We start from the raw sequence: 14,800 nt of genomic DNA, 5'->3' as shown, positions 1-14,800 counted from the left end.
CATACCACATATTCCCTTCATGCTACTGCTCCAGTGTATTCAGACATAGCGTTGCTGCATATTGAATAAAAGGCGCTGTCAAGAATTTTATTCCAACTGTTTTGTGGTGATGTGTGTCGCAAACAGCACCGACCAATACCTGATTGAATTGGAAGTGGGTCGCCTTCTTTGATTACAATACATATGATCATCTACACTTGTACATTACTTGTATGACACTACTGACGCTTTCATTATATTATGTACAACTACACTTTTTATATGGTACTATGTATTTTCTATATACATTCCTACTTATTAATCAGAAAGATTTTGATTATTATGCTGTGGCATCGTAGGCATGGCAAATATATATAACTCCTTTTTTTCTTTCTTTTTTTTTTTACAGAATAAAATCGGACAAGTATACGCCATTACAATCAGTAGTATACAATATTTTCTTGATCTCAAACATCTCCAAGAGTTGAAATAAGCTTATTCTATATTCTAGTTACGTGTTATCAATCGAGGACCGTGCATACCCATCTCCGAAATGTATGTGTTTTCTGTCTAGCATTTTACATGATACAATACTGTACAAGTCGATCCTAACTATACTCTCTTTTTTTCTCAAGAATATCGCGCATTTTGTGGTCACATGTGCATTTTGTTTGTTTATAAATGGTGTAGGGAATATGTTGGAGACGCGGAGAGATCAAATAAAACATTATTTTGAAATAGTGTTGTCAATAAAAGGTGGTACGTGGAAGAGGGACTTGTTTAGTCGCATTTATGTCTTTATTTCACTACATAATGTGAGTTCTATATCGCAGCTTCGCCTTTCAGCTATTATGTGCGGATATGTGTGTGATACAATGTATGTGTGCCTAAAACATGAGAGATGGTACAATACATATCGAGAGAGAGTGGAAGAGGGGGGGGGGGGTCGAAACGGGGCTGTGAATTTAGTACAGCAAACTAGCGAAGGTTTGAGGAAAATCGGACAAGTTGTCAAATGTTGCGAATTTTTAAAGTTTCGTTCCCGCGATCGCTGGGTAAGAAAACTACACACAGCAATTCGTAATCACGTTTGGAAAACGATATGCAAAAGCAACTATGAGGAACTTTCCACAAACTTTTATATTTTATTAAAAGTACACAATCCTTTCACTTGTTACCGACACATGTTGAGGGTACATGTAATGTTATTCCCCTTGCTTTCTTATAAGAGGTACGCCATGTGCTCTTTCATTATGCAGTAGAAAAATAAAAATACACCTGTATGTTGAATTTTTTTTTTCTGTTTTATCGTTGTTCACGCATGGTATCACGAATTGTTGTAATATAGTTCTCTTATCCCGCTTGGCTGTTTCAAGGCTAACAATTCATGACTTTTGAACTGACTGTCCGTTCTTCCTAAGATTTCACTGATGTGTTCTGCTGCTATTTTGGCATTCACTCAAGCCACATACATGCACGTTGTATTCGGGTTTCATTCCCCTATAAGAAAAAGAACAAAACACGATGGGTGTCACAGAATCCTGGATACATGAACAAATTTCTTGTCGAACGGCTACACAGTTATGTACCTTATACAGAGTTTCATTGTGATGCAAGTATACAAGTGTACATGTACAAGCACATAATTCAACAACTTCGTATGCCAAATTTGCTCCTTGAAATCGCCTTCAGAGGACTTAACGATTGCAGTACATAACCATGCATCAACCTATTCTAACATTTTATCACAGTGTCATTTGTCTTGAGATTCGTGGGGTAATGACAATATATCATTTCGTCAGTTTATGTCTGTTCCTGCCAAATTGACCAACATAATCCTGGGAGTTAATGAATAGTGTAAATGAATTATAATAGTCATCGCGATTTGTATAAATTTCTGGCGCGCCACTACAAGATGTGGGAGTGACATCATCACCTCAGTTGTCATTGCGCATGTGTGATTCCCAACAGGTGCAATAGCCATTTACATGCATGAAAATCCTTCATATTCCATACCTTTCTAATTTGCTGTTTGTTCCAATAAAAACATTCATGGTTCTGTCTTTCCGGTCTCACTCTGTTTCTCAAATGACCTTGAGTAAAAAAAAAAAAAAAAAAAACACTTCTCCCTGCTATAATACATGTAGCCTACATTACAAAGATGGACTCATTGAAATAATAAAACAACAAAACAAACATGGGAACATACCTTTTTTGAGTATAAAAGTATTCTTTATTGTCATTTCAATAACAGAAATGAGTATGTAAACATAGACTTGTGATCTAATGGCTCCTGGCTTCACTGTATATTAGTGATTCTGACAAAAACACCAATATGCAGTATCAAATGTTACCTCTATAGCGTTCTACACATGTACTTGTATTTACAACACATAAAACAGATGAAATAAACCACTATATAAAAGTCATTCAGTGGAAAACAATGAAACATAATGACAGGAGCAGAGAATATCAACACATTTGTAGACAGGTCAGCTAAAACATGATCATATCTAGGCTCGGCTCTCACAGAGCTGTAAGACGACATAATTACCACGTCATATTGGGTAAAGGATTGCTCCGTTTGACAAGCAGATAAAAAGCACAGAAACCATCCCTTTCAAAAGGTTCATGGGAATTAAACAATTCAAAAACTCTATTAATGCCAATTCGATACAAACATTAGCACAGTGCATCTACAAACACAATACACGTACATTATACAAAAGTATAACAAAAACTCTCATTGGACTATGAGAAAGTCATTTTCTTGCCCCAAAGTGCACAGTTTCCTTCTTCTTCTTCTTCTTTCCTTCAAATCCATGATGTTGAAAAGTGTTTAAATTGTATAACAAAATGTTTAACCGGTCACAAAGAGTTTCATTTTAAAAAAGTTCATTGTATTACATGTACATGTATGTAGGTATGCTACGCCAACATATTGCAGACATATGCATACACATAACATTACGGGCAGATAAAATTTTATCAGTAGATAATGAATCTGTATGTAGGTGTACACTGTATATCCTTTCATAATCGTATTTCAGGAATATTGAAAACATGACATGCTAAATTGAGCCAGAATATGAATTTCCCCATCTATATTTGATGTCGAGCTTACTGAAGATATCATCAGTAGTACGTGCAGGATGGGCGTATGTATGTGTCAAGTATAACAATGACAAGAATGTATGCATCAGTACTCATGAACATATAAATGCAGCTTTCACTACAATAGTTTGAAGATATCCAGCTTGTGACTGCATGACTGTGTATCTCTATAGTGTTGTCAAAATGAAAGAAAGATCCATAATCTCAGTTTTATTAAAGATATACATAATAAAAAGCAATAAAAAAAGATATACAGTGAAATAAGTTATCCTCAAGTATTTCAGTGCGTGTCCTCAGCAGAATTGTGATCTATTGTATGGATGTTAAAAAAAATGCAGAGAGGTGACAGAACTATTAATAGGTATACAACATAAAATCCCTCTTTCTTGGCAACTGAATCAAACAACTAAAATGATTACATGTAATAACATCTTACCATGTACCTGGTGAATGATAACAGATCAATTTATACAATGTATTTGAATGCTTTTTATTATACAATGTACGTTTGTTTTTGTTTGTTTTTTTCAATGGGGACAAGATCAAGTGCAAACAAAACACAACAAAGCATATATGTCACTGGGCACCTTGAATTTCATCCCTAACCTTCATGAGAGACAAAGAAAAAACAACACACAAATGGCAACATAAAAGGGTCATATGAAAGCAATACATGTACCAGTTAAAATTTGAGTTACATATGCACGCCAGGCAAAATGTAGGGAAACTCCCAAATGTCTGAATGTCTGTAAGTCAATCAGCTACCTATAAGGGTAAGAAGGTGTATCAAATCAGCCATGCTGCGCCCTGTTTCATAAAGCTGTTTGTAAAGTTACGAACAACTTACGAGCGACTGGTGACCAGTTCTGATGTGCTATACTTATCAGAATTTCCATAATTCAGCACAAGAACTGATCACCAGTCGCTCGTAAGTCACTCGTAACTTTACGAGCAGCTTTATGAAACACCCCCCGGTCATATAACTGTGAGATTTCTTGTGTTTACATGTGGGCCTACTCCTTCTTTTCTCCTACTTACATCTTTTAGTATAATTGAGATTAGGACTTATCTCAATTTTTTGAAGAAAAATTACCCTCTGTCCAGTTCGACCATGTCCAAACATTGTGTGCTCTTTTTACTGCAAGTTAAGGGAAAAGGGTTTTTCTTTGTTTCTTTTTTGTCAGGAGTGTTTTTCTGTGTGTGTTTTTTTTTTGTGTGTGTGTGTGCAAATACAGAGTAGTGACTTCACTACCCAATCACATTTCAGGGACTATTAAGAATCTGTTACAAATGGAATACAACTCAGAAAGGTGAGGTAATGTGCTCAAAAGACATAATATACCATAATGCACATTAAAGTGAATATAGTGGATGTAGTATAGAAGAGAGTTCGGGTGGTGGCCCTGATTAGATTAATTTGATCACATTTAGAGTCATGTCACCGTTTTCTCTGCTCTGTTTCAACTCAAAGGTAACTTCTTCTCTTGATCCACTGTCTTAATATGTGCGACATATCAATGTTATCAATAACAATCTAGTTACTACATGTATTAACAAATCACTTGAGCTTAAATATAATCGTATCCATTATAGACCTCTTGATTTTTGATCAGAATACAACTCAAATTGGATGGCAAATTGGATGGACAAATAATCTAACTTTATAGTCTATCTAGTCAGGTAATACAGCTGCTTCATTTCATCATGTACCCTACTATCGTATCACTACATAATCTCATGAATATTCTTATTTACAATATATCACAGAATACATTCTACATGTTCATTCAACAACTTCACTCTACAGTGTTACAGTTACAGGTAATGAGGTCAATACAATCGTGACAAAGAGAATGGAGAAGAAATACCAGTACAATGTAAACCATACATTGTTGGCACATAGTCAACCAATGTACCATACATGTACTTCAGAAAGTACACGTAGGCAAATCTACAAAAAACGAATTTTCATACTTTATATTATGTTTCAAAACACATGCCATCATGCATATCTATATGCAAATAAAATGACTGATGTAACTACCTCACGCACATTTTGTGCTGTACAGGAGAAATGAATTTGATAAACAGGGTTACCTTGTTCAAGATTTTCTATGAGCTGCACTCACACACTTTGTTCATACTGCAGGTACAGTACAATCGTACAAACAGTGTTATCCCCCTGCAGAATGAGCAGCTCAGGTACACACAGAAGCCTACTGGTATTCTATGATTAAAAGTTAGAAAAGTCCTGAGGTTGAGGTCTATTCTGAAGTATAGAATGCAACGCATAGTTTAGGTAGAGCAAACTCATTTTGCATTTCTAATCCATGATGTTGAAAAAACAATGAAAGTGATGCTGCTCTGTGCTGTAACTGTGAAAAAATTCTGCTAATTATTATGGCACATCTTCCTTGGCATCAAACTGAAGGGTCCAATCTGCATGTGACTCCAAGATAACATCAGATGCAACCAGTATCAACAATAAACACACTATCTTCCCCTTTTTTCTTGAAAACTTCTCCTTGAAGACCATATACAGGATATCACATTCCACTTGTTACAGCGAGTGGCATTCTGCTCTTGGTCTGTGCAAGTGAATACCTTTGGCAGATGAGCAAGGTAAACAAAAAGTATTTCAGGTTTCTTGTTTTATCAACAGCAAAGTGTCATTAAAGCCTTGATTAGTATCAAACCTTCCTTGTATATCCATCACGCCGGTTAGATTGGATAGCCAGTCCAGATACTGCAGAGGACAAGATAAAATACAGGAAAAATTACAAAGTATTGTTGGTATGAACTCACTACCGTGGGCTACCGTATTGTATGGTGCCATCTTGTGTTCATTAGATGTAAAACTTACACACTGCCATCATGGCAGGCCTAAACTTTAGTAGTTGGCTACAATACATGTAAAACCATTGCCAATTCAGCCTTGTCATGACGCTATATTTCTTACCGCAATTACAAAAATGATAATAAATGTACTATTTTTTTTTATGTTTTCAAAACATTTCATAGCAAATTTGAACAGTATTTTTTTTTCTCAGAATGAGATAATTTTTATCCACGAACTTGCAAAATGATTACTTATTTTATGTCTTCCATGGATTTGTAATGCATAGACAGTGGTGCAGTTGTCTGTGTGTGACACTGAGATCAGTGGCATAGTGTGTGTCATGAGAACCAATGTTATGATGATACTGCACTGCTGAGCTCATTTTTACAATAAAATTTTCTTCCAAAAAGAACCAAAGATTACTTTTAAATCCATTTCTTTTGACCCAGGGTACAACCCTTAAAAATCAAATGATATAACAAGATGGCAGTTTGCATTTTGTACCCTGGGGTACAAATCCGCATCATTTGACATTCTGTTTGCACTACATACATCATGCATTTGATGTTGCATTGTGCACAGGCATTTGATACATGTATGCATGAAATAGCATGGATGCCTTTGCCCACATTCTCTGTGTCCTGATGAAGGTAGACATGTAATTACATTGAGGGAATCAATGTCACATTACTTGAACCAACAGGAGTGCCTGTACATGATAAATTTTGCACTGTGATGTTTGCAAGTTAGTATGTTGATTGATTGCATGGCCAATTCTTTCAGGTAGATTAAACTTCCATCTTTTGTGACATAGGCTGAAGCCAAGTTGTGCAGCTAGTAAGCCTACTAACATGAAATTCTCAGTAGAAGTGAGATGGCAGAAAAAGGTATTTGTCATGACACGCAATTTACATATCCACCTTTTGTATCCTTGATATTTTTAGTCATTTATCTTATTCATTTTAAATGAAAGGGGACAAGGCAAAGAAAATATGTGCTGCCTTCCTATGCAAGAAATATTTAAACTTGTTCATGCACGCAATTCCCTGCCAAATTTCTCATATTCCCATTTGCACTCACATCAATATTGACTACTTAAGTTTCTCCCTCGTTTTCAAACTTTGTGTCATTTATTCTCATGCATGTAGGCCTACATTCTTCCTTGCAGATTGCTCATTCAAGACAACATTGTAGGTTGTAAACATGAATCACACTTACTTTTGCACATATTCTTCATCATCTTTGTGCTCCAGTACAAGGTCCTTGATGTTCTTGGGTGGGTTGTACCCATGCCTCTCTGCTCTCTCCCACCTCTCTAGCCGAGTGATTCCTGAGCAGACCAGGACAAAAATCAGATATAATATAGTAGGGCCTACACTTTAGCAGCTGCAAGGCACATCAGGGCACAAACTAACCAAGACAACATAAAAGAAAATGACACAAGCTCTCCAATGCTGTTAAAAAAAGAAATGCATAATGGAACTGATTAAAAAAAGAGAGGAAATAAATATAAAAATGAAAGTCATTGATACATAGGCCTACACATATACACATATCTTTCTTTTGGGACTAGAGGTACAGCTGTAGGCCTACATATAGAGAGAAGGATAAGGAGCCACTGGAACGTATGCCAGATGTCTTGTTAACGTGATAGATTTATAATCTACCCCACGAGGGTAGCCAAAATGTCAAACTGTTGGCCAATATCCAGAGTTCTGCACCAAATGGGGTTAAAAAAGTGGTTGAGAGCTCTTCCTTCATAAGCGTACAAACACAGTGGACCATACAATGTATGCCCAACCATTATTTCCTTTCTCTGCTCTGCACGAAGCACAAACTCTGAACCACTCTCAATCTCTATACATAATCATTTATACTGACATAATTATTTGTATTTTGAATGCAAGAATGGAAATCAAAGCTTCTGGAATGATGGTATGAGCAAACTTGGACAGATAGTGACCATTAGAATCATTTAAATGTCAGTATTCTAGTTTAAATTGGTAATCTGTGCATGTGTAAACATTGATGTGTTCACGAACTTATTGACCAGTGCACTGCACGCACTGCCCTCTCTATATTTGTTTTCTGCATGATTATGATTCACATTTATCTCATGCACCAATTTATCAATTTTTCTCCTCTACAGGAAACAGTGATTTTTTTTTTTACTCATGAATGCATCCTCAAAGACAGATGAAGAGAATTAATAATTTTGCAGATTTATGAGGTTCTTGCACACACAGACATCATATTTCTTTGATCACTACACAAAGGACAGCACTGTCACATGAAATGATGGCTAATTTGAAAGACCCACAGAATGTGATGTATGGCAGAATGGTCTGTACACTGTCACAGCTCCTCATAATTGATTGATTCCAGGTAAAAACTTCATTTCTCACTATGTTGCTGATCTTTGTCACCAGTCTCCATAATTGACTTTCTCTACAGAGTTATTCTGCCTCTTAGACTTATGAGCAGGAAACACTCAACAAAAATTTTGCAAAGAGCTCTTTACAGGGGATGGCTAGTAACCGATCAGTGGGAATCAGTGGGAATGCTGAGGGATGATTGTTCCAATTCTTGTGGGATTCATTTAAGAGTACATTATCTACTGTTGTGAGAAAATTATTTGCTTCAGAACGGACTCATATTCAAGTAATATGTGCAGATTAATGCCCCGTCACTGACCAGGCACGCTAACCTGGAAACATTAAATTGCACATTACTTGAATATGAGACCATTCTGAAGCAAATAATTTTCACACAACAATAGGTATATAATGTACTCTTAAATGAATCCCACAAGGATTCGAACAATCATCCTCCAGCATTCCCACTGATTCCCACTGATCAGTTACTAGCCATCCCCTTTAAGAGAGCGTGCCCTGAAATCAACCTACTAACCCTAACCCTCATCCAGTTGCTGAACAGGCTTTGAAGAGAAGCACCGTAGAAGTAGAAGTAGAAGTAGAAGAACAAGTACTTTGTAATCTTCATTGTACACTGAATACATACATGTACTACAAGATCTTGTGAACCAGCTTATTCATTGCAGGGGAAAAGTCATACCTGTACATGGACCAAACCTCCAGTCTAGGTCAAACTCCCTCAGCTTGTTTAGGTGCTCTTGCCTGAGTAGATCATCTGCCCTTACCACTTCATCTGGAGTGAGAAATCATGGAGTGATCGGTGAAGTAGAATCAAGCTCGAAGTTGAAGTTTTAGTCTAGTATCACTGTTTGTAATCAGATCCATGCTTTCTGGGTCAACATGATTCACTGCAACACTTAACCATCATGCTCATTTAAGACCACTGAAAGACATGGAACACATGTAGGGCCCTAATGGTACCCTGCCTGGTGTACAACACTAGACATGTGCAGTTGATTATATATGATGATATTGATATTGATGATAACACATTCCTCACATAAGTGTAAGATTATCAAGAAAAACTGTTTTGTTATCACCTCAGTTTGCTTGGTTGTTGTGACCCTGCAAAGTTTCAAGCGTACTAAACACAGTACTGCCGGCATATATTTTTGTTAAGTGTGCTTGTATCAATTTTACGCAGGGTGATGATATTCGGGCCCCTGACGAGGTGTGGGCACCCCACTATATACTTTTAGATCTTCAACATTATTTATTTGTGGAAAATTGAGCAAAGAAAATGGGATTCAATCGGGCCAACATTAGATTATTCAAGACTCAGGTTCCATCAATGTAACACTAACAGGACACAGCACAACTTCTACGCTAGTCTGACAAAATATACGTTAGACACTAAATTACAGGTTTTTCATTTGTTCTTGTACTCATTGTAGGTGTTTAATAGAACCCCTACACTTTCCTCATCACAAAGATATTTCCTACCAACTTTTACACAGATCCCTAGTGGCCTACGAACTGCACTTTTGTACCTCATAGTGATCGACGGATTTGTTTTATATCCCTATGCCACACCAGCCAAGCAGTCTCACACACACGTGCATTCCATTGTAGCGCTCACCTCGTTGTGCAGTTTGCTGCTTGCTGTCTGACGATTTAATCGGCCTGCCTGGAGTTTTCTTTCCTCGTGTTTTCGAGTTACTAGCTGACTTCTGCTGCGTGAATTTGTCGGTAATCAAAGGTTGAGATGTGACTTTACTCGTCATTTTGGTTGGTTTAACGTGCTACACACGCTAAGAGTGGAGTTGCCGTCGTTGGATTGTAGCTAGCTGGGCATGTAGCCAGTGTATAAATGCGATCTTTGCTGTGTCGCTGGTGCAGTGGTTCGCTGACAGTACAGTGTACGCTGTAAACAAGACGCGACTTGCTGGGCATTTAAATGTTTATGATTTAATGTAATAGACAGTAGTGTGCGTGTGGCGTTTAGGCTCAATTTTGAGAGTTGCTGTTCATATTCTGCTCGCATGGATCATTTCATGTGTCTCACGGTAGTCACATTACATGTGTATTGGTATTTCGATATATTATTCAAACACTTGTGAGGCTGCACATCTGGCGAATCCTAACTGCGACCAGTTCGAACCGAAGACAGCAACCCGACCCAGATATCTGTCTATTACTTCACAAATTATAGAACGTCGTCTGCTAAATTACATCAGCCCGCTAAATGGTCTGCCTTTGCATTTGAAGTTGACAATACATGTACCTACTATACTAGGAAGAACATAGGACACTGTCTGTTTCAGGTGTCTTCAATCCAGAAATAACGCCAAATATTTTATCAGTAAGAAATCTAGAATTTGTCATCTGAAAATAACTTGAAAGATATGCGAGTGTGACTCTGAATGATGCACATATAAGGGTATTTCCATTGCCATTTTATTGTTCTCTTTCAAAATTGTAATCGGTAGTTGTCTAATGACGAGATTAGGAAAGTGAGCCAAGATCTGTGTAGGCCATGAGGTCGAGGCAATTTTGTTGCTACGGTGGAAGAGAGGGAAGATTGGCAACTACATGTATGTAAAAATTACACGAAACCAACATTGTATCAGAGAGGTAGGGCAATTATGTAGCTACATGTACACGCGTAGGCCCTAGATGATATGTCACACTATTAGCAAAGATGATAGAGCACTGCGCATCTTTTTTTTTTTTTGCATTTCTTCTCGGGTCTTTACCGTCTATCCAAGTCATGATGGCTCGGACTCTGGACTTCTTTGTCGGCGCAATAAGTGCGCGTCCACTTTGGTTGAGAATTCAGTTAGAAACAACTCTCAGGAATATTAAGAAGCCTACAATTCTAAGAAGAATTCAAAGTTTATTTTGATGAAAATTAAATCGGTTTTGAAATGGCTGGAATATCCAAAAAGAAAGTAAAACAAAGTAATCCTAATAAAAGGTGGGTTCCATCTTTTATTATGATTGCCAGCTGATTGCTCTGTTTTGGATATCTCGCATTTCAATCCAATTTTCTTCAAAGAAGTAAACATTGAATTCCTTTTAGAATTGTAGGCTTTACTATTAACATTCCAGAAAGTTTTTTTCCCCCTAAATGTCTCGCAAAGGGTGAAAGGTTGAATTCCTACATCAACCAATACTGTAGGGCTGCCATCCCTCTTGTCTGGGCTCCGTCTTTTTGTTTTCCTTTGTACGATATTTTGCCAATTCCGACAAACCAAGAGAAGGCGAAAATTTCTGATTGCGATCATCATTCGGATTGAACGCCCAACTCACACGTGCATCGCAGATCTCGGCGTATCGCAATCCACGGGTGTCACGTAGTTTGCAGGCACAAACCCTTGTTGGTCGTAAAGGAGTCTGCGCCAAGACTACTACATGTACCACTTTGGCTCTGTCCCATAGGCCCTGTGTTGAAGCTTCTTTCCTGCAGTGTAGTGGTGCGTGTATTAGTCTTGGCGCATGCAGACTCCTATACGACCAACAAGGGTTTGTGCCTGCAAACTAGGTGTCACGCCCTCTTACGGCTTGTCGCGTATACTCAATAATGAATCACCGCTACGAATAAAAAGGAGTCCAGAAGCTATGAACGAGCATCCAGCACAACAGGGTTTGAGGTGGGTGGTTTCTAATTCCTCCTGACCAGCGATGTTTTGAAATCATTCTCTACGGCCTGTACTAAACATGTACTCTATTGTTTTATATTTTTGTTATCATAAAAGAGCGTTAATGGGGCAATCGATACAAGGACGTCAGTCATAACAGACTATATTTCGCAATATCAAAACATCCTTAACGACCACGAAACCATCGCAAGGAGGTACCACTGATTGATATTTCCTTGACGGTACGAGATTCTTGAGATCAGGAAAGCAAGCTATGCCATGAGAAACAATGTACTGTGTGCATATTGCTTTAAGTGTGTATAAATGAGATGGATATCAAGCCGAGCACACTTCATGATGCTATCAGACATGGAATGCTAAAAATTGTGTTAAACTTTTTTTTTTCTCAGTGCGAAATATTTACCCGCCGAATAATTTGTTTAGGTTATCATTGCTTTTCATTTATCTTCAAGCCACACACGTTCTTAGTGGTTCTTTTCACAGCTGTTTTCTCAGTTTATTATTAGATATTCTCGAATAATTTCGTGAAAGAATTAATGAATGAAATGAATGAATGAAATGAAAAATATACGCTGTATATGATTTCTCCACTTTCGTCGGCGCGACATGGTCATACCAGTTTTCGTCCAGACTGTGATTTAAGCAGGCCTCAACTGCAGGGTACTGCCTGTGGTGTACATAGGCCGTTTTCAACTTATACCCGGTTGGACCGCACAGAGATCCGTGTGTATAGTTTTGTTGGATATTCACTTATCCAATGGTTGAAACAAAAATCAAGCAATATCAATTTAATATAAGTTTCTCTTTATTTTATATAAACAAGCGAACAGTTTTGGCTACATCGTGTACATGCAATGTTGCTGTTGATATGAAAAGAAAATGTGATAAGACCATTTATAACAAGCTTTCAAAGTATATAGGCCGAGAAATATGGAATTTACGGACAAAAAAAATCATTATCTAAATCAGCCCGTATTCTCAATTAACCGTATCAAATGATTTATACTATTCTCCTCGTATTTTCTGCCTTGAGTAATTCATGTATCCAAATCACTGAAATTGTAATTATTCATGCATGTTCCTGTGTGGGTTCGTTGTGTTACGGTCAACTTGAACTTGATCTTGAACTTTATTCGGCTTCCGTTTCTCAAATTCAAATATAGGCCTCTCGATATGACAATCACATAGTTAAGTAAAGTTTAATTTTAATTCGTTATGAGAAAATGATTTGCATTACTGTTACTTCACAATACCGGTATTTTCTTCGTTACTACATTGTACTGATATTGTGTTATTGTGTGTATATAAATGTCTTGTTCTTGTTGGAAATTGATTTAAATGAAATGAATGAATTAAGTACATAGAAAACAAACACATACACACACAGAGGAACGATGAGACCTTGGGAAATATGGCTTGTAAAGAAGTTCCCTCAGAAAAAAAAACCAATGGCTTACGAACTGAAATAGCAACTATTGTGACTATACCAGCTATTCTAGAAGTTGGTAACAACTGAAATACAGCAAAATAGAATAACAATAAAATGAAGTAACATTATATCTACATTTAGTCCTACACAAAGAATAAAACAGCTCCGAAGAAGAGAGAAATGGGGTATGTGTGTGTGTGTGTGTGTATGTGTGTGTGTGTGTGTGTGTGTGTGTGTGTGTGTGTGTGTGTGTGTGTGTGTGTATGTTTGTGTGCATATACATAGGGACTTACCAACCCCGCTTTTTTTTTTAAACCCCGGAAGTGTGCTTGTTAGCCGATTAATCCCGGAAGTGGCACCAAAAATATGTTATCCAAGATGCCTTTCCCCCTCCATCCTCAAAATGAATGGACGTCCGGCCTATTTTTAAAACTCGACCCCCACTTTAACAACGTGGCGCCTGTCCTGAATGTTACCCCGGTCTTAGATTGTGCATGACAATTGCTTTTCCCTGTCACAAGCATCACGCTTTAATGGTTGTGGATGGTGGATGTTGTCTCTTCTAATCTGTTTAGCCTCTTAATAATGTTTGAGCCAGTCTTCAAAACAACGATCGAATACTTTTCGTAATTGCTAACATGATATATTCCACTATATAGACCCTACATAATATTATACCCAGGCCTATACTAGGTTATTTTTTTGTTTGTTAGGATTTTATTTGCTGCCTTGTAGGCGATTTCGTTTCCATCTACATCAGAATGCCCTGGTATCCATTCCAGGTGTACTTTGATACTGAAGGTATAGGGCCTACGCTGTTGTTGTTGTTGTTGTTGTTGCTGCTGCTGCTGCTGTTGTTGCCGTTGCTGTTGTTGTTAATTAAAGCTGTTGCTGTTGTTGCTGTTGCTGCTAATTTAGTTCTGTAAGGCGCGTGTCATTCTGTTGTGAACATATACAGTTTTACGTTTCGTGTTACGTTTCGTCATTTACGGTTTTGTTTTGTTTTGTTTTGATTTTTTTTTTTTTTTTTGGGGGGGGGGTTAAATTTATATGGCGTACGCCAACACAACTTTTCATATACTTTTATAATTATATATTTACCTTTCATATACTTTTCATATACTTTTATATATTTACCTTTCATATACTTTCATATACTTTTATATATACTTTTATATGTTTACCTTTCATATACTTTCATATACTTTTATATATACTTTTATATGTTTACCTTTCATATACTTTCATATACTTTTATATACTCTTATATGGCTTTGATATGATACCAGTATACGTTTCGTACTTTTCTACGTTTAGTTGTTGTTGTTGTTGTTTTGTGTTTAGTGGCGTTTTCCATTCTCTTTAGAATATTTACGCCAAACACTTATCTATAAATGTCTTT

General features: G+C 37.1%; 1 protein-coding gene across 1 annotated transcript; it reads right to left on the bottom strand.

The window, feature by feature from the left end:
* Positions 1–5,736: 5,736 nt before the first annotated feature.
* Positions 5,737–10,091, bottom strand: LOC139717871 (DNA polymerase delta subunit 4-like). The gene is made up of 4 exons (XM_071629360.1): positions 9,947–10,091; positions 9,008–9,100; positions 7,151–7,262; positions 5,737–5,839 (listed from the first exon to the last, which is right to left on the bottom strand). The coding sequence occupies exons 1-4, from the start codon at positions 10,089–10,091 to the stop codon at positions 5,815–5,817; spliced, it is 375 nt and encodes a 124-aa protein (XP_071485461.1). The 3' UTR covers positions 5,737–5,814.
* Between the last annotated feature and the right edge of the window lie 4,709 nt (positions 10,092–14,800).

This window comes from Diadema antillarum, unplaced genomic scaffold (genome assembly GCF_040938485.1).
Source record: "Diadema antillarum isolate AM-2024a unplaced genomic scaffold, OU_Dant_1.0 scf00000084, whole genome shotgun sequence".
In the NCBI taxonomy this organism is placed as follows: domain Eukaryota; kingdom Metazoa; phylum Echinodermata; class Echinoidea; order Diadematoida; family Diadematidae; genus Diadema; species Diadema antillarum.
This window is presented reverse-complemented; position numbering and strand designations above follow the sequence as displayed.

What these genes read in the sequence shown, in the direction of transcription:
- LOC139717871 (XM_071629360.1), bottom strand. Translation starts at nt 10,091, where the DNA reads ATGACGAGTAAAGTCACATCTCAACCTTTGATTACCGACAAATTCACG. An exon ending in GAGGTTTGGTCCATGTACAG is followed by an intron (nt 7,263 to 9,007) that starts GTATGACTTTTC and finishes TGGTCTGCTCAG; the next exon opens with GAATCACTCGGCTAGAGAGG. An exon ending in GATGAAGAATATGTGCAAAA is followed by an intron (nt 5,840 to 7,150) that starts GTAAGTGTGATT and finishes TGTCCTCTGCAG; the next exon opens with TATCTGGACTGGCTATCCAA.